The sequence below is a fragment of the Cervus elaphus genome, chromosome 7, assembly GCF_910594005.1.
Source record: "Cervus elaphus chromosome 7, mCerEla1.1, whole genome shotgun sequence".
Lineage (NCBI taxonomy): Eukaryota > Metazoa > Chordata > Mammalia > Artiodactyla > Cervidae > Cervus > Cervus elaphus.
The window spans coordinates 17,525,372-17,552,278 of NC_057821.1; the positions used below are offsets into that span (position 1 = coordinate 17,525,372).

The window sequence follows — 26,907 nt, forward strand, 5'->3', positions numbered from 1 at the left end:
TACTTGACCGTCCTCCCTCAGAGAATTCTTTGATAACTTTGGTGATAGTGAAGTGTCCTTTCTATTTTGTGAAAATTGACAGCTTGCTGCTTCTCTCGTGTGTATCTGGCAGCACCTTCAGCATCTTGATGTTGCAAAAAAGTACAGTGTGTAGAAATGGCCACTGTGTGCTTAGCAAGTATAAAAATATCTTGTGAATTATATTCAGATGTTCAGAATCCCATTGTGTTTGTTACTGGATTGAGTTTATTTGTTTCACATGTTGAACAAACTGTCTTGGACCCCTGCAATGCAAGGGCTCCATGGAGTGACCCCTAAAGCATCTATGTAGAATTGGGAAGAGAGAGGCCCATGAATTTGGATATGAAAAAAGTCACATTTTAATTGGTCACACGGGTCCTCTCCATCCCCCAAAGGAAGATGAGGTAATCTGCCGCACAGACCCCTTCTGTCCCCTATAGGTGGGTTACCTAAGCCTGAAATAATCCTTTTTGTTCATGACTTTCTTGTCTTGCCTTTAAAAATCTTCGCTTTCTGTAGCCCTGCTCACTGGAGGGGATGTTGCATGATTCATGAATCATTCAATAGAGCCAGTTAGATCTTTTAAAGGAAAAAAAAAAAATTGCCTGTTATTTTCACTAGACTCCAATTGAAATCTATTATTTCCTAAATCTATAAATAAAGGCCACTTGCCGCAGTATTATTGATATTAACAGTGCCTGGAAATATTACTTTTAGAAATATTATCTATCATATTACATTTGCTGATATCTTGAAAGATCACTCTCTCCTAAATGATAGTAGTTACTAGACTCACCACTGTGTGTGTGCATTAAGTCGTTTCATCATGTCTGACTCTGTGACCCTGTGGATTCTAGCCCGCCAATCTCCTCTATCCATGGGATTTCCCAGGCAAGAATACTGGAGTGGGTTGCTATGCCCTCCTCCAGGAGACTCACCACGATATCTAGTATATTAATACACTGATGAAAAACCATGTATACAACTCTCATACAATATTTTTAGAACCCTATTTCAAAAAATCTTCCATATATTATGCATTTTGAAATATTACTGAGGAGGGATCCATAGGTTTCACCAGAAAGCCAAAAGGCACACCAGAGGTTAAGAACCCTCCTTCCTTCGTGTGATGATTTCTTTCTATTAATACATCTGTGCCCATCGGTAGTTGTGGGGTGATCTGCCTCAGCTTCTTCCACCCTACTGATTGTTGGGGTTAATTTTAACTGATGAATCACAGGTCCCTCATTTCCCCTCATTGAGCATCTGCCCTAATGCTGCCAGCTTGAGGGAGAGGATACTTTTCCAGAAATAGGAAGATTTTTGACCATAGATGTACAGCTAGTTATTTTCAAGCAAACCCTTTTGGGTATTTTTTAAAGTAGGAATATTCATATATGATTTTTTTATGTGTGGTAAAATATACATGACACAAAACCTACCATTTTAGCCATTTGAAGTACAGTTCTGTGACATTAAGTACATTCACATTGTCGTGTATTCATCACTACTATTTTTCCCAGAACTTTTTCATCTTCCTCAACTGAAACTTTGTATCTTATGGTATTTTGATTGAAATAACTATCCATTTAAATTCCAGTTCACATGGCATTTCTTAAAGTTTGTAAAAAATTTCACACTAGAGGGAAGTTTGTTTCTTAAATGGAGTTAGCAGAGTGAGATTAATTCAACTTCTTTATACAGTTTTTATAGAAACTGGGAAATCTTTATTGGCATAATATGCCACGTGTATATTTGCCGATATTCTTTCTGAAATGGTTTTTAAGCTTTAAAAATTTCCTTATATTTTCTTCTCCTTAAAAAGTGGACTTTATGCACACATCTTCCTTTTGAGCCTACTTTTGTAAAAGGGAATTTCAGCATGTCTTCCTTGGTAACATTGTTGACTTTGTAAAATGGAATTTTGTTTGTTAATATTGTTAGTAGTTTTTATAGAGCTTGTTTTTCTTGGAACATACCATAAAACCAAAATATTTTGAATGTTACTCATTGACCAACAGCAACAAGAGTCAAGAGTTTGCATAATAACTTTAACTGGATTGCTAATACTAAAGCTCAATAAAATAAAAATATTTTTTGTTTATAATTACTGCCATTTCAAAGTATTTTTAAAAGTAGTTCCGTAGAGACAATAACATGTACAAACTATGCTAACACAGAGCAATGGTGTCCTATTATATTTGAGGAAATATAGAGAAAGATCCGGCTTCCCTGGTGGCTCAGATCATAAAGCGTCTGCCTGCAATGCGGGAGACCTGGATTCAATCTCTGGGCTGGGAAAATCCCCTGGAGAAGGAAATGGCAACCCACTCCAGTATTCTTGCCTGGAGAATCCCATAGACAGAGGAGCCTGGTGGGCTCCAGTCCATGGGGTTGCAAAGAGGCACACAAGACTGCCTTTCATTTTTTTAATAGCTTATTACCATATTGTACTCTAGTGAATTTTGTGACTGTGGGATGGAAATGCAGATGGCAGTCCTTTCTCTCTATTTATGACTGGTATCGTGCACTCATATCCATTGTTTTTCAAAGTAGAAAAAAATTGCATTGGATTTTTCTTTTACTTCATTTAAAAGAAATGTTCTCTAAAAGAACTCCTTTTCTGTTAGAAAAAACACAAATGACTCAGTAAATCTTCATTTAATAAAATATATATTTTTCTGAATGAAACTAGAAATTTAAAAAGTGTCAAGGGCAGTTCGTGTTTAATATCCAGGTAGTTTGTTTTTATGGAGAGGATGCAAGTAAGACTTACTTTTGGCTTTCTTGTTTTTAATTCCTGTTCCTAAAATTTTGGCTAATGCTTTTTTGGTTGATGCGTAACCAGGTTTGTCTTCATGAGTGTTTATTTCAGCGTTGGCATTGCTTCCTTTTGCTAAGTCAGATTCTCACTGGAGTCGATTCTCTGAATGACTGATTATTTTTAGTGGAAGAACGTAGTAAATATGGCAATCAGTGATCAAAACAAATTCACCTTTTATTTGGAAGTATAATAGGAGAGTTCTTTGAAATGTAGTGTAACTGAAGAGAACTGACTCATTTTTTTTAGTATTTATTATTCTATGTAGTGATACATTGTGAATTATCACAAGGGTAGTTTCAACTTAATTTTACTTACTTGCATTTAGTAGCAATTAGTACAGAAACATTTCTTGGTCATTTCTCAGTCATTTCCTGGATATTGTTTTCCATAGTCATTAAAATCTTGTCAATTATAAAGCACAGTAAAGAAATTATGAAAACATTTTTGGCAGAGCATCTGTTTTTCCTATATTGTAGAGTTTGGATTTTTTTTTTTTCTATAAAATCTAGTGTTGATGCCCTCAGAAACCCTACATGGCTATGCCAGAGACTCTTCTTCATCTTTTACTTCTGAGTCTTAATGAACACAACTATTATTAGTATAATAAATTAACTGCTCAAAATTTGGGGACTCTAGGATTTATTTTATGTTCAGTGCATAAATCCCCATTTTAAGAAGGTTTATTAAATACTATGAGCTTTGCAGGTGGCACTAGTGATAAAGAACCTGCCTACCAGTGCAGGAGACTTAAAGAGGCAAGGGTTTGATCCCTGGGTCGGGAAGATCCCCTGGAGGAGGGCATGGCAGCCCACTCCCATATTCTTGCCTGGAGAATCCCATTGACAGAGGAGCCTGGTAGGCTACAGTCCATGGGGTCACAAAGAGCTCGACATGACTTAAGTGAATTACACACACAGACATTAAATATTAACAGGGTTATCATGAAAGGATAAACAATTTTTTTTTATCATATGGATCTTAAAAAATGACATTTCCTTATGCGACAGAGGGTTGAACCATCTGATCTGAAGCAGAGATGGGGAAGTCAGTCAACCTCGCAAGGCTTTTTCTCCCCGGCAGGAATGCCTGGCTCGATAGATCAGGATCCAGCATAAGCCAGGGGCTGACCAACCCTGCGTTCAGATCCCGTGCTTTGTGGTTGTGCTAAGGTGCCCCTGTGTAGCCTAGCTGCATGTTCTTGGAAACCAAATGATAAGAAACTGATATCACCCCTGAAAAAGTTAAGACTAAAATTTTAAGTAATTCAACTGACAGAACATGTTTATTGGGCACATTTGTATCAGGTATTGCACTAAAAACTCTGGTGACAGGAAGATGGAAAGAATTGACCCAGCTTTCATGGAACTTGTAAGCTACTAAAGGAATCAGAAAAGCAAGGTTTTGTGATACACATGTCAGATCTAGTAAAATGTCAGACGTGCTGTAAGGATACAAATAACTAAGGAATTTTGCTTCAGTAATTTTTTTTTTTTTTTTTAAGAAAAGCATGGGCTTCCCTGATGGCTCAGTGGTAAAGAAATTGCTTACTAGTGCAGGAGACACCGGTTCAATCTGTGGTCCAGGAAGACCCCACGTGCCTCGGAGCACCACAACTATTGAACCTGCGTGCCCTAGAGCCTTTGCTCCACAACGGGAAGTCCATGCATCGCAACTAGAGAGTGCCCCCACACTTGCTGCAACTAGAGAAAAGCCCACACAGCAACGAAGACCCCATACAGTCATAAATAAATTTATATTAAGAAAAAGAAAGGCAAAATCATCTTACTCAAAACCTTAAAAGATAAGGAGATATTGTCAGTTGACCACTTGGAGATTGGTAGAAAGGTCTTTTATCTTCTAAGTAAAGAGAAAAGTGCAAAGCCAAAGAATTTGAAAAAGTAACATGTTAAATTTAGGGGACATTAAATGGTCAAGATGGCAAGGAAGCAAGGAGGCCAGAGCCTGTTGTAATGGGCCAGGGTTTTCAGTTCACTGATGCCAAAAAAACCATGCAGTCTAAAAGTTGCTTGCATTTAGGATGGGAGAATTCATTGTACTCTTGTAGCATTTTATACTTTTTTGTTTACATTTGGGTTCTGCTTTTAGTTGGGTATAAAGTCTTCTTTCAGTTGGGTATAAAGCATAGACATAATGAAGTTAATCAGCCAGAACAGTGTCTGATCAACGTGGAAAGACATGGTTGTCGCTTTTAGAATTCTGGGTAAAAGGACTTCCCTGGTGGCTCAGTGGATAAGAATCTGCCTGCCAGTGCAGGAGACATGGATTCAATCCCTGGTCCGGGAAGATTCCACATGGTGAGGAGCAGCTAAGCCCGTGGGCCACAACTGCTGAGCCCATGTGCTGCCGCTACTGACGTCTGCATGCCTAGAGCCTGTGCTCTGCAATGAGAGGAGCCGCTGCAATGAGAAGCCCAGGCACTGCAACGAAGAGCAGAGCCCGCCCGCTGCAACTAGGGAAAGCCCTCAGACAAAGCAACAAAGACCCAGTGCAGCCAAAAATAGATAAATTTCTAGAATTCTGGGTAGGAAATCCAAGAGACAGCCTAAGGTTGTCAGAGAGAGACCCACAAAGGTAGAGTCAAACTAAGTTTTGAATAATGGATGGAATTTCAGTAGATGCAGAAGAGAAAGAACATTTCAGGTAAAAAAATTGTCACCTGGACAAGGGCAGATGCTGGGAAAGTGTGCGTTGTATTTGGGGGCTAGAAGAGTGGCAGTTTGACCAGAAATAGAGTGCAGGGGAATAGTGGGACGTAACTTAGCCCCACTGTACATTCTAGATTTAAATATAATTCTTTGTTTTCCACTTTAGATTGCTCTCCCATAGAAATAACCTGGTGTCCAAAATAAGCATGCTTTCTTGGAAAACTGGTGTGTCTGATCCTGTTGAAGGTTTTTCCATTATGTGGCTGATGTACTGGAAAGGGTGATAAGTTCAATTCAAAAACTGTTCATTGATCCCAACGAGATATCACCCCACGCCTGTTAGAATGGTTGCTATCAGACAAGTGATGACAAGTGTTGGCATGGATAAAGACAAAGGGAACCCTCCTGCACTGTTGGTAGGAATGTACATTGGTGCAGCCGCTATGGAAAACAGTATGGAAGGTCCTAAAAAAATTAAAAATAGAGCCACCATATGGTCCAGCAGCCCCACTTCTAGCTGTGTATTTTGACAGAAATGAAATCACTATCTTGAAGAGATAGCTGCACCTTCATTTTCATTGCAGCATTATTCACAGTAGCCAAGATATGGAGACAACCCAAGGGTCCGCTGATGGATGAATGGATAAAGAGACTGTTACATGTAAACATAAACATATGGATAGTTGGGATGTATACATACATACACACAATGGAATATTAGTCAAACATAAAAAGAAGGAAATCCTGCCATTTTGTAACAAAATGGATGAAACATAAACGAAGTGAAGTAAGTCAGACAAAGATATCTCATTTATAGGTAGAATCTTCAAAAGTTGAACTTGTAGAAGCAGAGTAGATTGGTGGTTGCCAGGGACTGGGGTGAGGGGTGGAAATGGGATGTTGGTCAAAGAGTGCAGACTTTCAGTTAAAGATGAATGAGTTCTGGGGATCTAATATATAACATGGTGACTATAGTTACTAAAATATTTTAGACCTGAAATTTCTTGAGACAGTAGACTTTAAATGTACTCACTATACCAATAAATAAATAAATAAATAGCTATATGAGGTGATGGATGTGTGTGTAGTAATCATTTCACATTAATAGACATATGTTAAATCATCAGATTGTACACCTTAAACTTACATGGTCTTATTTATCAATTATATCTCAATAAAGCTAAGGGTGTTCATTGAGCTCCTGACATGTGACAGGCGCTGTTCTGAGGTTCATTGGTGATCAGATAAACCTCTGCCCTGGTGGAGCTGATGTCCTAATGCAAATATAAGTCAATACAGTAAAGAGGGAAAGGGAGAAATAAATTATTTGAGAGGGAGGAGTAGAAAGGGACTGGTACTGAGGGTGGTCGAGAGTGATGCATCCTCAAATGAAATTTCACCCACCCACAGCATTTCCTTCAGTCAGATCACCAAGAAGCAACCCTTCACCTGAGTCTGGAGAGTTAGAGGAGACTGGAAAAGTTGGCTTGAAACTCAGCATGCAGAAAACTAAGATGATGGCATCTGGTCCCATTGCTTCATGGCAAATAGATGGAGAAATAATGGAAACAGTGACAGATTTTATTTCTGGGGGCTCCAGTATCACTGCAGATGGTGACTGCAGCCATGAAATTAAAAGACGCTTGCTCCTTGGAAGAAAAGTTATGACCAACTTAGAATATTAAAAAGCAGAGACATTACTTTGCCAGCAAAGGTCTGTCTAGTCAAAGCTGTGGTTTTTCCAGTAGTCATGTATGGATGTGAGATTTGGACTATAAAGAAAACTGAGCACCAAAGAATTGATGCTTTTGAACTGTTGTGTTGGAGAAGACTCTTGAGAATCCCCTGGACTGCAAGGGGATCCAACCAGTCCATGCTAAAGGAAATCAGTCCTGAATATTCATTGGAAGGACTGATGCTGAAGCTGAAACTCCAATACTTTAGCCACCTGATGCAAAGAACTGACTCAATGGAAAAATTGAAGGCAGGAGGAGAAGGGGACGATGGAGGATGAGATGGTTGGATGGCATCAACAACTCAAGGGACATGAGTTTGAGTAAACTCCAGGATTTGGTGATGGACAGGGAGGCTTGGCATGCTGCAGTCCGTGGGGTCGCAAAGAGTCAGGCACGACTGAGCGACTGAACTGAACTGGACTGCCTACTGTGGGGGACAGATTCCCCAGTTTTCCTGAAATGTGCCCAAGTATGTGCTGTGACAGGGAAAAAGAGTGACCAACCTCAGGGGCCAGGGAAAAAGCCCCCTACAACCCCAGATTCCTGGTGGACCAGAATCTCTGGAGTGGGAAGGGGAGACAGGATTCCATGTTTTTAATAACTGACTCCAGTCCATGTTGTTGTGAAGCACATCCCAGACATCTTAAAAGTTAGTTCATTTGTGCCTATTTCAGTGTGACCTCTCTAAAAGATATGAGTTCTTTTAAAAAATGTGACCCAAATGTCATTATTACACCTAAAAAATTTTAATGGGATGTACTATATTTAATAAGTCACTAGTAATTGCAAATTTTCAATGCTGGTGGACCTTGGGAAATTTTACATTTGTCAGGATTAAACTAGGATTATGTGAGTTTTTAAGACAATACCTTTGGGAACACAATCTTTACACAAATCACAGCTGCCCTACATTTAAACCCCAAATATTTATTCAGTATTTATTAAATCTGTTTATGTGCTATTTGCTGGGGATGTGAAGATGAATATGACAAGATTCCTGATTTTGAGGGTTCAGTTCAGTTCAGTCGCTCAGTCGTGTCTGACTCTTTGCGACCTCATGGACTGCAGCATGCAAGGTCTCCCTGTCCATCACCAACACCTGGAACTTGCTCAAACTCATGTCCATCGAGTCGGTAATGCCATCCACCCATCTCATCCTCTGTCATCCCCTTCTCTTCCTGCCTTCAATCTTTCCCAGCATCAGGGTCTTTTCTAATGAGTCAGTTCTTCACATAAGGTGGCTAAAGTATTGGAGCTTCAGTTTCAGCATCAGTCCTTCCAATTAATATTCAGGACTGATTTCCTTTACGATTGACTGGTTTGATCTTCTTGCAATCCAAGGGACTCTCAAGAGTCCTCTCAAACACCACAGTTCAAAAGCATCAATTCTTCAATGCTCAGCCTTCTTTATGGTCCAACTTTCACATCCATACATGACTACTGGAAAAACCATAGCTTTGACTATGTGGATCTTTGTCAGCAAAGGACTATCGCTGCTTTTTAATATGCTGTCTAGGTTTGTCAGGGCTTCCTTGGTAGCTCAGTTGATAAAGAATCCACCTGCAATGCAGAAGACCCTGGTTCGATTTCCTGGGTTGGGAAGATCCTCTGAGGAAGGAATGGGCTACCTACTCCAGTATTGTTGGGCTTCTCTTATGGGTCAGCTGGTAAAGAATCCGCCTGCAATACGGGAGACCTGGGTTCAATCCCTGGGTTGGGAAGATTCCCTAAAGAAGGGAAAGGCTACCAGTCCAGTATTCTGGCCTGGAGAATTCCATGGACTGTATAGTCCACGGGGTCGCAAAGAGTTGATGACAGTGACTTTCACTTTCACTAGGTTTCTCATAGCTTTTGTTCCAAGGAGCAAGCATCTTTTAATTTCATGACTGCAGTCACCATCTGCAGTGATTTTGGAGTCCAAGAAAAGAAAGTCTGTCACTGTTTCCATTGTTTCCCCATCTATTTGCCATGAAGTGATGGGACCAGATGCCATGATCTTAGTTTTTTGAATGTTGAGTTTTAAGCCACCTTTTTCGCTCTCCTCTTTCACTTTCATCAAGAGGCCCATTAGTTCTTCTTTGCTTTCTTCCATAAGGGTGGTGTCATCTGCATATCTGAGGTTATTGATATTTCTCCTGGCAATCTTGATTCCAGCTTGTGCTTCATCCAGCCTGGCGTTTCGCGTGATGTACTCTGCATATAAGTTAAATAAGCAGGATGACAGTATACAGCCTTGACGTACTCCTTTCACAATTTGGAACCAGTTCATTTTTCCATGTCCAGTTCTAACTGTTGCTTCTTGACCTGTGTACAGATTTCTCAGGAGGCAGGTAAGATGATTTGGTATTCCCATCTCTTTAAGAATTTTCCACAGTTTGTTGTGACCCACACAGTCAAAGGCTTTACCATATAGTCAATGAAGCAGATGTTTTTCTGGAATTCTCTTGCTTTTCCTATAATCCAACGGATGTTGGCAATTTGATCTCTGGTTCCTATGCCTTTTCTAAATCCAGTTTGAACATTGGAAGTTCTCGGTTCACGTACTGTTGAAGCCTAACTTGGAGACTTTTGAGCATTACTTTGCTAGTGTGTGAGATGAGTGCAATTGTGCGGCAGTTTGAACATTCTTTGGCATTGCCTTTCTTTGGGATTGGAATGAAAACTGACCTTTTCCAGTCTTGTAGCCATTGCTGAGTTTTCCAAATTTGCTGATATATTAAGTGCAGCACTTTAACAGCATCGTCTTTTAGGGTTTGAAATAGCTCAGCTGGAATTCCATCATCATCAGTGAGGGTAGCACTGTAACATTGTCTTATATATAAATCTGTTAGTAACATTTAGATTTGAGGTGAGTCTTTTGGTCCACTGTACTTATTGTTGTTGTTCAGTTGCTAAGTCGTGTCCAACTCTCTGTAACCCTGTGGACTGTAGCACGCCAGGCTTTCCTGTCCTTCACCATCTCCCAGAGTTTGTTCAAACTCATGTCCATTGAATCAGTGATGCCATCCAACCATCTTATCCTCTGGTGCCCCCTTCTCTTCCCACCTTCAGTCTCCCCCAGCATCAGGATCTTTTCCAATGAGTCAGCTCTTTGCATCAAGTGGCCAAAGTATTGGAGCTTTAGCTTCAGCATCAGTCCCTGGACAGAGGAACCTGATGGGGAACAATCTGTGGGGTCACAAAAAGTCAGACACAACTGAACAACTAACACTTTCACTCCACTGTACCCGAGCCGTAACTTAATACCCAGAGCTCTTTCCCACCACTAGCTGTGCAACAGGAGAGCAGACAGTTAAGAGCATCCTCACATGCCACGTTACTCTCCTTCGAGTTTGGTTTCTCTTGAACCACCTCAAAGACTTTCAGGACTCAACCCCCAACCTCTTTTGATGTCCTCCTTTGTTTTAGACCCTCCCATCTACCCAGGCTGGCACCACATGGGAGTTGATATTAAAGGATGATGAAGAGAGTTGTTTTCCCCAGGACCATCTTCACATCAGTCTGACAATGCATACACAGGTCTTCCATCAGTGGATTCCCATTAGATCTCAAAAATTTGAGAGGCCCTTAGCAAACATGTTAAGAAGAATTTTCATCAGCCCTGAAATATTTCAGCATGTATATTTCTGGCTGGTTTTAGAATCAGTTGATGTTTCTCAAACGTGAGAACTCAGACCAGCCAAGATTATTTCTAAAGATACCAGTTTGAGAAACACTGGTCTGTATATGGTTAAATGGATCTATAGCCAGTAAACGTAGGTCATTATCGCTGTGTTGGAATTTTGCGCCTGGACCCCTCAGAGAATCCAAGGTCTCTAGGGATCAAAGATTTAAAATCACTATCCTGGCTATTAACTTCATTAAGGATTAAAAAAAAAGCCCTGAAACATTGGAATGTGTCAGTAGTTGTCAATGTCAGTGTCCAGAACAAGCCCCTTGACTTCCAGATTCAGTGACCCCCCCCCATCCACAGCCCCTGTAATGTCCCTCTTTCTCCCCATGTTATAGTATGTTGTGTAGTGAGCTTGATTGCTTAATTTATTAGGTTTATGTCTACCCCACCTCATTCCAAGTTGAAAAGTAAGGCAACTTTAAGGCTTTCAAAGTCTTTTTTTTTTCTTTCCTTTTCTTCTTTTGGCTGCACAGCAGGATCTTAGTTCCCTGACCAGGGATCGAACCATGTTCCCTGCAGTGGAAGTCCAGAGTCCTAACCACTAGACCACCCGGGAATTCCCAAATTTTGCATTTCATGAGTTGAACCATGAATACTGGTAATTGCCTACATTAATAATGGTCATCTTTTCTGACTTCAAGGAATTCTTTGGTTCCTAACTTTTTCTCCTAATAATGTTTGAGTTTTTTCCACCTTACTCCCTTGCTGCTAGTGGGCTCTAGCTGGTGACAAAATAAATGAAGTTCTTGGTTCAATAACAACAGAAAAACTCAGAAGCCATCATGCTGAGTTTGACAGTTTCCTTTTATTACATATGGGTATAACTGTGAAGATATAGTCATTTTTTTTCTAGGAAAGTGTCATATTATTTCACAAAAAGCAACCAGTGACTTCACCTGAAGAAGCTTGGGAACCCCCTGCAAAAGCTCTAGCACTTCTTACATTGCGTTGTGGTGAATTATTGCATCTGTCTTCCAAAAGAGAGTGAGTTCCTTACAATCAGGAACTGTGCCAGAAAGTCTGATACAGCCTTACAATTACAAAATTTAACAGTCCATAACAATATAATAAAAGAAATAAGATGAGAATACTTTATATCCTAGGTGACATAGACAGTTACTTTCCTTGGGTAAGTGGCTGTTTTATGGTGTGACTTGTTGATCATGACACTTATTAGGATATTGTTTGCTTAAATAAACACAGTAACTTACATTTTGGCCTTGCTTTTATAGTCCTGCAAAAATGCTAAGGGTATTTATATTTACCCTTGCATTTTATGTCATACTCATTTGAAATTCCCAGTCCTTAACACAAGAACTGGCACATAGTGGGCGCTGAGTATTGGTTAAATATTTACTCTCTTCACCCACCGAGCAACATCATTAAATGTAGTGATTAAAGAAGTGGGTTTCCCCGTACCCTAAGCTTTTTTTCAGGGTAGAAAACAAAAGAAGGCAGGACTAAAGCAATTTACTGTCCTCCTTTTCTCCTTCCCTCCTCCTTTTAGGATCTCTGATCCCACAATTCATGCTAATGAACTCATATAAGCTGTTCTTAGCTCCTAAAGTAATTTCTTCCGAAGATGGAATAATAGGGACTGGATTGACTTTCTTTCATAAAAGTTAAAAATTAGATAAAACATGATTATTAGACATTGACTATCAGGCAGCCCAGGACAGTGACTCATGAGAAAGAGAAAATGGGTAAGATGAGTCCTGTAACTTCCCCAGTGTCCTGTCTGGGGAGGGTTTCCAGGCCACGGCACTGGGTAAAGGAACCCAGGTGGCATCTGGTAGTCTTCCTGAACTGAGCTGATGTTGCTGGGATGTAAAAGTAGCTACACTCGTGGGGGCAGAGCCAGAGAAGAGAGCCGTGCTGAGATAAATGCAAAACCCTGGAGAGTGTCTCCCTTGGCTCTTCAGCTGATACCCAGTCACTTCATGCGATAGGGAAGCTACCCACGTCCTGGGAGAGAACCAACCAAAAGGATTAGAGCTCACACAGGGCAGAGACTAGTTTGTGTTTCCACTTGTAAGAGTGCAAAAATCTTTACAATTCTGCAATATCAAGTGAAGTACTCAGGTGGGCATTGGGCAAAACTGACCCTAGACTAAAGACTGACAAAGCTTAAAATCAGACCTCAAGAGAATCAAACTATTAAACTATTCCTACAAGCAACCTAATTGTGTCCTAGACAGAGTTCAAAAATACAAAATATCCAGTACTCAATAATGTAAAGTTAGCAATGTCTGGAATCCAATCCAAAAGATTACTAGGCATACAAAGAAGAAGAAAAACACTACCCATTATAAGGACAAAAAAAAATCAATCAGTAGAAACAGACCCAGAAATGATACAAATGATAGAATTAGTAGAGAGGGATATTAAAAAGTTGTCACTATTCTGCATAATTTCAAGAAGGTAGAAGAAAGATTGAACATACTAAAGACAAGGAAGATATTTTTAAAAAATACCCAACTACTAGAGATGAAAGCTACAATGGTTGAAAATTTAAAAATACATTGGATAGGATTAATAAGTGATTAGACACTGCAGAAGGAAAGATTAGTGTGCTTGAAGACATAGCAATAGAAACTATCCTAAATAAAAACCAGAGATATCAAAGGACACTTAAAAAGTTTTGAAACAGCACCAATGAGCTGTGGAACCACTTAAAAGCAGCATATTCATAGGTAATTGGAGTCCCTGAAGGACGGGTAGGACATAGAGAATATGAAGTAATAGCTGCAATTATTCAAGATCAGCTTACCTACCTCCTGAGAAACCTGTATGCAGGTCAAGAAGAAGCGGTTAGAACCGGATATAGAAAAACAGACTGGTTCAAAATTGGGAAAAGAGTACTTCCAGGCTGTGTATTGTCACCCTGCTTTTTTAATTCATATGCAGAGTACATCATGTGAAATGCTGGGCTGGGTGACTCACAGCCAGAATCAGGATTGCTGGAAGAAATATCAACAGCCTCAAATATGCAAATGAGATCATTCTAATGACAGAAAGCAAAGATGAACTAAAGAGCCTCTTGATGAAGGTGAGAGAGGAGAGTGAAAAAGCTGGCTTAAAACTCATCATTCAAAAAACTAAGATCATGGCATCTGGTCCCATTACTTCATGGCGAATAGATGGGGGAAAAGTGGGAACAATGGCAGATTTTCTTATCTTGGGCTCCAAAATCACTGCGGATGGTGACTGAAGCCATGAAATTAAAAGATACTTGAAGAAGAAGAAAAACTTCTTCTTAGAAGAAAAACTATGACAAACCTAGACAACCTATTAAAAATCAGAGACATCGCTTTGCCGACAAGGGTCTGTTACAGTCAAAGCTATGATTTTTCCTTAGAAAAAGACTCCTTAGAAGGAAAACTATGACAAACCTAGACAACCTATTAAAAATCAGAGACATAGCTTTGCCAACAAGGGTCCGTTTACAGTCAAAGCTATGATTTTTCCAGTAGTCATGTACGGATGTGAGAGTTGGATCATAAGAATGTTGAACACCAAAGAATTGACACTTTCAAACTGTGGTGCTGGAGAAGACTCTTGAGAGTCCCTTGGACAGCAAGGAGATCAAATCAGTCGATCCTAAAGGAAGTCAACCCTGAATATTCATTGGGAGGACTGATGCTGAAGCTCCAATATTTTGGCCACCTGATGGGAAGAGCTGACTCATTGAAAAAGACCCTGCTGCTGGGGAAAATTGAGGGCAGGAAGAGAAGGGGGCGAAAGAGCATGAGATGGCTAGATGGCATCACTAGCTCAATGGACATGCGTTTGAGCAAGCTCCGGGAGAAAGTGAAGAACAGGGAAGCCTGCTGTGCTGCAGTCCACAAGGTCACAAAGAGTCTGCCACCACTTAGCAACTGGACAACAAACAACAACAACAATGGCTGCAATTATTCTAAGTTGGAGGAAGATTATAAACTTACAGATCATGGAAATTTAATGAATCCCAAGCACAATAAGCATGAAGAAAATATTGCCAAGGCACATCATAATCAAAGGGCTTAAAACCAGTGATAAGGAGAAAAATCTTTGTATTGGGGGTGGGGGATGAGGGTGGGGAGGGGAGACCTGTTACGTACAAAAGGACAAAAGTAAGAACCACAGCAGAATTCTATTTAGAAACAGGGCAAGCAAGAAGCAGTACAGCAGTATCTTTGAAGAACCAAAAGAAAACAGGCTCATTGAAGAGGATTTTGAGCAAACTCCAGGAGAGAGTGACAGACGGGCAGTCTGGGACGCTGCCGTCCATGGTGTGGCAAGGCATTGGACACGACCTAGTGGCTGAATGACAGAACTATATATATCCAGTGAAATACATTTCAAAAATTCAGGCAAAATAAACATTTAAAGACATATGAAAGAATTCATCACCAGATCTGTACTTCAGAATATTCAAGGAGATCCTTCAGGAGCGGGGGAAATGATACCAGATGAAAATCTGAATTCAGTCAAAGGATTGAAGAGCACTGGAACTGGTAAATATATGGGTAAAAATAAAAGTGCCTACAGCTCATTATACCTTCAGAAATCACCTGAGAAGACTGCCCATGCCATAGCTCAGGACTGCTTAAATAAAGTTTCCTACTGATCCCTGTGCTAGCTCAGCACCTTTTAAAGGCAAATTTGTGAATGATTGGGAAATTATGACATATACTGATACTATACCAAATCAACACAAATAAAGCAAATGTCAGTAATTTTTTTTGTATGTTGGTAAGATAACCTGTTTTATTGATTCTTGATGATCTTTTAAAGTTTTAGCTTACTAGTCATCATTTTCACTAGATAATGTTTTTGGAAGAAGAGAAAACAGAAAAGCATATAAGGGAGAGAAGAGAATCATTTGTGATAGCAGTCACATATCAGATTTCATTTGGTGAATTATTTGAAATTCTGTGTTATGACTTTTAACGTTTTCTTCTGCTCCTAGGTTATAATGTCTTAAATCAGTAGAATTGATTTGCTTAGCTAGCTTTCCTGAAATTTGTTCTTGAAACCAACAGATTTCTTGATATAAGAGCTCAGATTTTTTTCCTCCAATGTAAAAAAAAATATATATATATATAGCCTACCATCTTCCTCTTTTATCTCTGGCTTGGCAGTCTTTAAAATCTTTCTGTATTCTTAATGAATATCAAACTGTCTGTAAGATATTTCTTCTGAGATAGCTGATGTAGGTTATTCTTGAGGCCACTGGACTGCTTGAAAATTTTCCAAGTATTTGATGTCCAGTATGTTTACGTAGAGTGAGCCTGACTTGAGCGTCTTGTGTTTCATGGATCGTCCCATCCTCTTTGTTTTATTAATTATATTGGGGTGGGGGCCGCTGCTCAGCTTGTTGGATCTTAGTTCCCTAACCTGGAATCAAACCCTGGCCCCAAACAGGGAAAGCCCAAAATCCAGCCACCCAATTTCCCTCCCAGAAGCAGCTGGTATTGCTGGTTATTTGTGCCTTATTTCAGGGTCTGGATACGTATACACACATTTTTATATATTTTCCCTCTACCCAACACTTCTGGTATCAATTATATTCACCCACACAATGGAGTGTTACACAGCCATTGAAAATAATGAGGCAGATGTGTAGAAACTGACTTGGAAAGGTATATGATCAAAGGAACAAGAAAGGTGTATACCTCTTTCGTTTCATTTTTTTTAATGCTTTAAATATAATTTCAGTACCATAAGATTCACCCTTTAAAGTGTACAGTTTTAGTGATTTGATTCCACAACATTTCCATCACCTTAAGAAGAAATCCCTGCTGTGTTGTGGGTGTGTTGGATCTTAGTTCCCCAATCAGGATCAAACTCATGCCCCCTGCGTGGTAAGTGTGGAGACTTAGCCCCTAACCGCTAGGGACGTCCCCTGCACTGGATAGTCTTATACACATACCATTTCACACTTGTGCAAGAATATTTATAGGACAAGCACATGCTAGGTGACATGATTCGTGCATTTAAAAATTTTAAAGTAGTTGTCCTCTCCAGGGATTATGCTCTCACTAAGTCAAGTCGCTCAGTCGTGTCCCACTCTTTGCAACTACATGGACTGTAGCCTACCAGACTCCTCTGTCCATGGGATTTTCCAGGCAAGAGTACTGGAGTGGGTTGCCATATGCTCTCACTACCTAGGTGTAAAAGTCCCTCTTTTCCATTTCCTGACTAGCATAGTCCTTAACCAAACTTTATCTTTGCCAATCTGACAAATAATCTTATCTCATTGTAATTTTCATTTGCATTCTGTTATCCTAAGTGAGGGTGATTACTTTTACATGTTTAGGGGTTACTTGTCTTTCCTTTTTTTGGACTGATTTTTCATACCCTTTGATTTTCTGCAGGGTAGCTGACCTTTTTAAAAATATGAGCTCTTTATGTATTAGGGAGAAAAGCTGCTTGTGATACGAACTGAATTTGTTTTCCCCACTTTTTGTTTTTTTATTTTTATTCATTTTTTTTCTTTTATCATGCAGAATTTTTAAAAATTTTTGTCATCAAATTTGGCAGACTTCTGTGTCTTGTGACATACTTAGCCTTTTCCTACTCCAAGATTATAAAACAAAATTCTCCCATATGTTTTTCTTAAACAGTAAATCTCTTCTCATCCCTCACCTGCCCCACCACGTTTAACTCTTAGATCCATCTGGAGTTTATTTTTGTGTAAGATAGGAGGTATGGCTCCACCTTCTTTTCTCTAGAGGGCTAACGTTTTCTCCCACTGATTTGAAATGTCACTTTTACATTGTCTTCTTGATTAAGAACAGTGTGAGCAATTTTAAATATTAGCTTTCTTTCTTTAGGAGTGGTAGTCAGGGATTTCCCTGGTGGTCCGTGCTTAAAACGTTGCACTTCTAATGCATGGGGCGCTGATTCAATCTTGGATCAGGGAACCAAGAGCCCACGTGTGGCCAGGAAATAAAAATAAATTAATTTTTTTTAAAAAAAGTGGTAGTCAGGTGTCTGGGCAGTGCATTCTGATCTCTTGGGGCACCTATAAGAACTGCAGTCCCCTTCTCTCCCTGCCAGATCCTACTGCTGCAAACTGCTATCACCCAGGGGATGTGTCTTACTCTAGTGTGTGAAACCAAGAAGTAGTTTGTAACCTTTGATCTAGGGACTTCCTCTTGGAAGAGGGGTGGCCAGAGGCCCATCTCGTGAATCCAGAGTCATTACTTTAATGAGGGCTTCAACAAGAGCCCAGAAGTAATGGGGGAATCTTTCCAAAGAAAACTCAGCTCTTCACTTTGGAGTCATTAGTTTCTATCCTCAGGTTGTCTTTCTGCTTTAGAATCCTAGTCAGTTTCTACACATTCACTGTGGTAGATTTACTCTGATGGGGCCATCTGTCCTCCTGGGGAAAGAAATACTGGCTCGGGCTGCGTTGTGACTGTGTTGTGGCACCATGTGGAGCTGGGTGTGTAGAGGTAAGAGTCATCTCTTCTAATCTGAAAGTGTTTAGTCAGAAAAGAGTGTGGCCCTTTAAAAGGTAGAATTCTCAGAGTTGCCCTGACTATAAAGGCTCGTGGCATTCTACCCAAGGGGCGCTGGAGGAGAAGGTCTGTCTGGCAGGACTGATGCCGCGAGTAGGGTGGATGTCGCCAACAAGTGTTCTGTCGAGTGTCTGGGCAGCCCACTTGGTAGGGGAGGGTGTGCAGTGGCCTTTAACTTCATCCCTCTTGTACAGTTGTTCTTTTACTGGGTCTACTCAGGGAGCAGCTTGTCCCCGAGCTGTGGGGTGGCAGAGGCTGTCTGTGCTTGAAAGTCTTGGTGGCGGTGACACTCGGGAGGAGCCACTGGTGCCTCCTTCCTCTCGGGGTGTGTGTTACCCTGGGGCATCTCGTGCGCTGGAGGAGCTGATACAGGTGTTAGGGGAACCAGGGAGAGGTGTGAAAGGGTTCTGCCCTGATGCAGGCTGTTTTTCACATACATTTAGTTCGTTCTGAAAACTGTTAGACACTTAAAAAATGAATTTACAGAGGATACAGCGGAGCTCCATTTAAATAGTCATGTTGAAGTAAAGAAATAATATGCATTTTATAGGCTTAATTGTACATCATAATTGGCTAATGTAGTCCATGTGATTGTGATGTCTGGGAGACCAGCCCAGGGAACAGTAATGAGCAACAGCTAATGTGGCTCCCCATGTTAAATGTCAGGATTTAAGGGCGGACCTTCACACAAGTTTCTAGCATATCTACTTGATGATAGTTTTCCAGTTTCTCCTTCCTGTCCCTTTTCACCCCTCAAAAGCCATGTGAGTAAAGTCATCCTAGCATGCCCCTGGGTGACTCAACCTCTGAGTCCTAGACACAGATTTCACTTGGCCCGTGCTCCTCCCACAGTTGTGGCCATGGCTGTTAGCGTTGGATAAGCTGTCTGCACTGACCTCCTCCTGTCCCCCATCAGCTCTCCTCTCCACCAATGATCCACTCAGAGGATCCACCAGCAGCTGAACCCTGTCACCCACACCAACGCGGAGGTCCCACATGGGGGGATACTTACCCCTTCCAGACCCTTCCTGAGGAAAGCAAGTTTCCTTCCATGTGGCAGGAGTAATTTTTATATTTGTTTGGCCTTGTGACCGATGGGATGGGAAGTTGGGGGGGAAGTGGAGAGGAGATGGCAGTTTTAACCAAGAAAAAAAAACCTTAGTAGAAACTCTGCCTTCTTCGGGCGTGTCCCTCTTCTGGGCATCTCTTCAGGATTTCATTCCTCCGTCCAACTGCCGTTCACAACTGCCCTTTCCAACGGCTCCAGAACTCTTGGCCTGGGCATTCTGTGATGTAAATTATTCCACGCATGGCTCGAAATGGGTGCGAAGCAATGTTGCCAGGTGTCGGATCACTAGTGTAAGTTTCCTGGATCTCGGGGGAGGGAGGAGAAAGAAAAGGGGGAGAACCGCTCTTGGAATTTGTACAGTTGTTATTGTTTCAGCCAGAACACAGCGATTGTGCTGGCTGAGCTGGATGCTCTCGATGGCTGGGGAGAGAGGGAGCTCTGGGCTTAGAGCTGGGGTGAACTGGGAGTTGAGAGTTTCTACTTTAAAGATTCTAGTGTTAGGATGTACACTGTTTACAACTGAACAGTTGGCATTGCTTCTGGGAGGGAGGAACTTGGGACCTTCAGTGCCAAGCCTGTCACAGTACTGCCTGGGGCAGTGGTGCCTCTTCTGTCTCCAAAAGTAGGGAGAATTGACTTTTCTGTTTTCCTAAAGATAGCGAAAATATGGCTAGAAATCTGGATTGCTCACCAGGTTTGGAAACATCTAGTCACAAAATTCAAAGACCTCTGTATGCACGGATTTTTTTAAAAACAAAACTGTGATTGCTCCTCTTGTTCACTATACTTTTTGAGGAAGTTACTGTTCCTGGTTTACTGGCCCTTTGGGGAATTGCATGTGAAGGGTTGCTGCCAACCCCCTTAGATTTGTCTGGATTCCTTTTTGACTTGTCAGTTAAGGATTTGTGTTCAATAAAAACAATTTAAATTGAATACTTGATCTCTTGAATGACCACAAAAATTTAAAAATCACATTCATAATAAGCAATTAGAGGGAAGTGCACATGAATTACAGTTATTTACCTAGGAAAGTATAAGGTATATTTTTGTGTTGCGTTGATGCTGGTGGCTTTAATCTGCTGTGTTGAAACAGTGCTTTCTCATTCCTTCTCTTTATAGTTGTCATGGATGATGATGACGACTCGTGTCTCCTTGATCTTATTGGGTAAGACGCTCATTCCAGGACTGGGGTGAATTGAGTGTGTGAGGTCTGCTGTACTGAAACAACCTAATAAGCACCTTGAAACCAAGTGGGTTTTTAAAATAAAAATTAAATAATCATCAGAGGTATAGTAGAAATATATAGGTATAGTAGGAAAGTATAATATACCTACCTATAGGTATTTATAGGTATAGTAGGAAGACAGAGTGACATGGATTAACATAGGAGTCATCATTAGGTAATCCGTTATTAAATTCATTTTCTAAGAAATCCTAGGAGGCCGAAATGAGTGATAGTAGGAAATGAAATGACAGCAAAACAAAACAGACAAAAACTACTAATAGTTTTAAAACAAGGAGAGGATTTTACTTGAGCTAATATGTCATTTTCTTTTTACCCTAGTAAAAGTGAACTCTAAATATAAGTAATGTATTTATTTGCTGTTGTCTCTGTTTGGTGGTTGTTTTCTAGAGACCCACAAGCATTGAACTATTTTCTACATGGACCTAGTAATAAATCGGTGAGTAATACTCAGGCTGTCACAGTCATACATTTTGTTTCTTCTTTTACAGTCCAAGTGATCATTTTTTTGAATTTGTACCTTTGCAGAGCAATGAGGACTTGACTAATGCAGGATATTCTGCAGCCAATTCAAATTCGATTTTCGCCAACTCTAGTGTGAGTATTGGAAACTGCAGTGATCAGGTGTTTCTGTCTCATTGATGCCTGGTGACTGGAAGCTATAATTGCTTTTGGATCATGATGGGAATCCTCACTTCATCTTTTGCAGTTGCCACAAGAGGAAAAATCTATTGAATTATGTTGACAGTTTCTACTTTTAACTTAGCCTATTAAGATTTTTACTTTACTATTTTCCTAAGCTTTCAATTTTCTTTCTAAAATGCCATGGACACATAACCTGAGAAACTTAGAGTCTTTTGAACACTGTTACATAAGCTTTAAGAAAAAATCCTTCTGAATTATGGTTATGTTCTCATCCTTTTCATCTTAAACAAGGAAAAAGATCATAGTAACTGATACCTATTAAGCACTCAGTATGTTCTTGGCACTGAGAGCTTAACAAATATCAACCTCACTAACCGTTACAATAATTCCGTGAAGTATATAGTAGGTTCTATTAGTATCCATAATTGAAGATGAGGGAACTGAAGATTGGTACTTACTGAGTATTACACAGCCAGGAGTTGCAGAGCTTGGAATTGAACCCAGGCCACCAGGTTCCTTAAACCCTAGGAGCATCTAGACAAGAAATCTGACCTCCAGGACAGGTGAGTCCTGCCTGGAAACTGTATCCAGATGGCTGTGTTTAAGCCCGTGTTACTTTAATCTCTTAACTGCTTTGTTCTCCATGGATGATAGTCTAGAGTCCCAAGTTTGAATCCTTGCTCTGCCACTTTCTAGCTCTGTAACCTTGCTTATATCACTAAATCTCTATGAGGCTCAGGTTCTTTATTTGTAAATCCAGGAGAATGATAGATCTACCTCATAGGCTGGTTAAGATGAATGGAACTAGTCCATGGGCACACTGTTCAGTTAATGTCAACTTATCATCATCATCATCAGGATCTTTATTTTCTTCATCCATAATATGGAGTACCATTGGAGTAACATTTAGAAAGTTCTTGGGAATGTACAATTCTTTAACGTATTTGAGTGTATACAAAGTATGTCAGATCATAACATGTAAGACTCCTCCACATGCTAGGGGTGGCTTTAAAGTCACAACACTATCTCCTGTAAGGCTTGTGAATCAGTAGCAATTTTGAAATTCATTCTGAGTGGGCAATAACTGCATGCATGCCTGTAACCCATAAAGGAGGTATTTAGCCTGTTTCCCAACACTAATGATTTTTACTCACCAGCTCTCCCACTTCCATGTGAGTATTAATTCTAACTCTTCAGGCTGCTTCATTCAGGGTGTATTTTTGGGGAACTTGGATTGTGTCATGGCAGTAGAAATATTTTAAAAGCTTTGAAAAATATGAAATTTTAAACCCATGGTCTGTTAATTTGTGCACTGTGAAAACATCACCACTCAGGAGATAATCCACTGTTGCCTTGACCTTTCTCTGCAGAAACAAGCAAACAAACCTCCTTGGTTTCAGTGGCTTTTCCCCACTTCGTTTCAAATGACTTCAAGTTCTAATTGGGTGTCAGGTGAACTAGTCTTGCTTTTCTACCTGGTTCTTCCCGTCTTTTAGCCCCCAGAACACCATACCTTACTAACCTACGTCTGAGAATTTCTAGGGTTTTGAAAACTGGACTGTTCATTCTTCTTCTTCTTTTTTTTTTTTTTCCAGTCACACTGTGTGGCTTGCAGGATCTTAGTTCCCCAATCAGGGATTGAACCCAGGTCCTGGCAGTGAAAATACCAAGTCCTAACTGCTGGACCACCAAGGAATCCCTGGATTGTTTATTCTTGACTGATCTATTTTTAAATGTTTTTCTTCACCTTTTAACATTTTTAATTATGTTACAATATATATAACAACAAGTTTACCATCCTAACCATTTTTAAGTATACAGCTTGGTAGTGTTAAGTATATTCACATTGCCTTCACCCTGTGTTAAATAACTACTGATTTCATTTTTCTTTCTTTTATAATCTTGTCATATCCCATGATAAACTTCTGGCCCAGTGGAGTGTCTCTGATTTATCAGTAACCGTGTTCAGTTCTCTACATATGCCTGTTTTGTTGTCTCTAACTGGAATGCCCAGACCTTAAGGACTCATTACGGACAGACACTAATGCACAAGGGAGCACTTGACAGGTGGTGACCAACTTTTACTCTTGAATAGGACACTGATACAGTTTTTAAAGCATCATAATGAGCTGATTACTTCTAAGAAATCAAATGCCCATTCGCTCATTTCACATGGGAAGCTTCTTTTCATCCAGACTGATCTTGCCTGGACTGGGACAGGTTAGCACTAGGGGAGTTCTGAGAAACCTTGAAAGTCAAGGCTGAATCTGAGACACCTTCGGGACATCTAGTAGAACCACACTCAGAACTCCCAAAATTCACGTCTCCTCCTGTGGTACAATGAACTAGACACTGCTGTCTTCTGGATACACACATACCCTAGGCTGAGTCCCATTCAAGCTTTGGACTTGGGAGCAATCCTGAAAAAATAATGCCTGTGCCACTGTCTCAAAGAATAAAGCTACTCAGGTAGCCATGAGTATGTTTGCATTATTGATCTGTTCCCTATAAAATAATTTACCAGAGCAATGAATGCTTATACTTACCAAAAAAGAAAAAACAAACTTAAACATCATCACTAAGGAAATCAAGTATCAGAATAAGATAAGCAGTTTGGAGAGTTGAGTCTAAAAAGCAGACTGTTATGCTTTATTCATATTCAAAAGTGAGATTCATTTTTTGTTTAAGAATCTCTTTCAGAGGTGAGATATGCCGTGTAACCTCCCGCTTATTTTTTTAGAATGCTGATCCTAAGTCAGCCCTCAAAGCTGTAAGCAGCCAGCTTGGAGAAGGGCCCAGTGATGGACTGCCACTTTCAAGTAGCCTTCAGTTTCTCGAAGATGAACTTGAGTCTTCTCCTCTTCCTGATCTCAGTGAGGACCAACCTTTCGACATTCTTCAGAAATCCTTGCAGGAGGCCAATATCACCGAACAGACATTGGCAGAAGAGGCATATCTGGACGCCAGTATAGGTTCGAGCCAACAGTTTGCACAAGCTCAGCTTCATCCCTCTTCATCAGCATCCTTTACTCAGGCTTCTAATGTTTCTAATTACTCAGGTCAGACACTGCAGCCTATCGGGGTGACTCATGTGCCTGTTGGCACGTCGTTTGCAAGCAATACGGTGGGTGTGCACCATGGCTTTATGCACCACGTGGGGATCAGTGTGCCCAGCCAGCATTTGTCTAATAGCAGCCAGATTAGTGGTTCTGGTCAAATACAGTTAATTGGGTCATTTGGTAATCAACCTTCCATGATGACTATTAATAACCTAGATGGATCACAAATAATACTAAAGGGTAGTGGGCAGCAAGCCCCCTCAAATGTGAGTGGAGGGCTTCTCGTTCACAGACAGACTCCTAATGGCAACTCCTTGTTTGGGAACTCCAGTTCCAGCCCAGTAGCACAGCCTGTTACTGTTCCGTTTAACAGCACAAATTTCCAAACATCTTTACCTGTGCATAACATCATCATACAAAGGGGTCTTGCACCAAATTCAAATAAAGTCCCAGTTAATATCCAGCCAAAGCCTATCCAGATGGGTCAGCAAAACACATACAATGTGAACAACTTGGGAATACAACAGCACCATGTTCAGCAAGGGATCTCGTTTGCCTCTGCAAGCTCACCCCAGGGCTCAGTGGTTGGTCCGCACATGTCCGTGAACATCGTAAACCAACAGAACACGAGGAAGCCCGTCACCTCGCAGGCTGTGAGCAGCGCCGGGGGCAGTATCGTTATTCATTCTCCCATGGGCCAGCCTCACACACCCCAGAGTCAGTTCCTCATACCTACAAGCCTTTCTGTCAGTTCCAACTCGGTACACCACGTCCAGACCATCAATGGGCAGCTTCTTCAGACTCAGCCCTCTCAGCTCATTTCCGGCCAGGTGGCCTCAGAGCATGTCATGTTGAACAGAAACTCTTCCAACATGCTCAGGACCAATCAACCATATTCTGGACAGATGCTGAACAACCAGAGTGCCGCCGTCCAGTTAGTGTCTGGGCAGACATTCGCCGCCTCTGGAAGCCCGGTGATTGTCAACCACGCCTCTCCTCAGATCGTCGGCGGACAGGTGCCTTTGCAGCAGGCATCACCCACCGTCTTGCACCTGTCCCCTGGGCAGAGCAGCGTCTCCCAAGGAAGACCTGGCTTCACCACCATGCCCTCGGTGACAAGCATGGCAGGACCTAGTCGGTTCCCTGTTGTCAGTTCGTCCAGCACTGCCCATCCTAGTCTTGGGTCTGCGGTTCAGTCTGGTGCATCAGGATCAAACTTTACGGGAGATCAGCTGCCCCAGCCCAACAGGACTCCAGGACCGGTCAGTGTATCCCATCGTCTTCCAGTTCCTTCTTCCAAGTCTACCAGCACCTTCAGTAACACACCTGGAGTAGGAAGCCAGCAACAGTTCTTCTGTCAGGTAACGTTCCCTTTATCAAACAAATGCTTGGGTGATTACGGAATGGAAGAATGGAATATGTATTTGTAAGAATATAATTTTCATCCTAGGTTCCCAATTTATTATCTTAAGATGTTCAACTTATGATTGATTGCCTTTTTTCTTCTTAGTTAAAATGTTCTATCCTGCATAGCCTTGTGGTTTAGGGTGGAGACTTCATGGATTTCAATCTAGGCTGTATGACTGGGAACAAGTCTTACCTTACCTAACCTCTCTAGACTTAAGTTTTTCCATCAGTATAATGGAGTTTATATTAATAATACTACCATCCCACATAGTCATTGAGAAAGTTAAGTGAAATAATCTGTATAAAGCGCTTAGCATGGTCCCTGGCAAGTGGCAAACACTCAGCTCAGACGTGCTTAGCTCATCATGTCCAACTCTTTGCAACCTGGACTGTTAGCCGGCCTCTGTCCATGGGATTTTTCAAGCCAGAATACTGGAGTGGGTTGTCATTTTCCTCCTCCAGGGGATCAAAGAGCCAATATTAATACATATACTTGGTGGAATGTGTTATAGGCATTTACAAGGAAAGATTATTTCAGATTATTTACTTACATCATGGGGCTCAGACAGTAAAGAATCTTCCTGCAGTGTGGGAGACCTGGGTTCAATCCCTGGGTTGGGAAGATCCGCTGGAGAAGGGAATGGCAACCCACTCCAGTATTCTTGCCTGGAGAATGCTATGGGCAGAGGAGCCTGTCAGGTTACAGTCCATGGGGTCGCAAAGAGTCGGACACGAATGAGTGACTAACACTTTGGCTTCCCTCTCACTTGCATCATATAGAAGCCACTAGGTCCTATGACTATGGACTGGGTAGAGAAGTCGTGGCTGTTTCTTGGATGCCAACTGGAAAGGCTCAGGGACCCACTGAGACTCAGCAGTGGGTAACTGGCCTGCACAGAGGGATGCATACAGAGGGAAGGATACAGGGCAGTGGACTGGACCAAGTACTTGAGCCTGTTCTTACCAGGCTGCTTGCAGATGAATGACCAGGCAGTCAGTTACACCATGTGAAGATGATATTCCTGAAAAGCATTTCAAACATTTGTCAGCTGTAGT

The 26,907-nt window shown here is 41.1% G+C and overlaps 1 protein-coding gene across 5 annotated transcripts in view; it reads left to right on the forward strand.

Annotated features, from left to right (window-relative positions):
* The window catches only part of BICRAL (BICRA like chromatin remodeling complex associated protein), a 100,108-nt gene that overhangs the window by 44,980 nt on the left and 28,221 nt on the right, over positions 1–26,907 (forward strand). For 2 of the 5 annotated variants that reach the window (XM_043907486.1, XM_043907484.1), the window contains exons 3-6: positions 20,617–20,662; positions 21,131–21,179; positions 21,269–21,337; positions 24,126–25,805. In XM_043907486.1, coding sequence (XP_043763421.1) covers positions 20,622–20,662; positions 21,131–21,179; positions 21,269–21,337; positions 24,126–25,805 — 1,839 coding nt within the window. In that variant the 5' untranslated portion in view covers positions 20,617–20,621. Of the gene's footprint in view, positions 1–9,558; positions 9,578–18,226; positions 19,788–20,616; positions 20,663–21,130; positions 21,180–21,268; positions 21,338–24,125; positions 25,806–26,907 lie in introns of those variants that run through there. The other 3 variants (XM_043907487.1, XM_043907488.1, XM_043907485.1) reach the window with 3 other exon arrangements.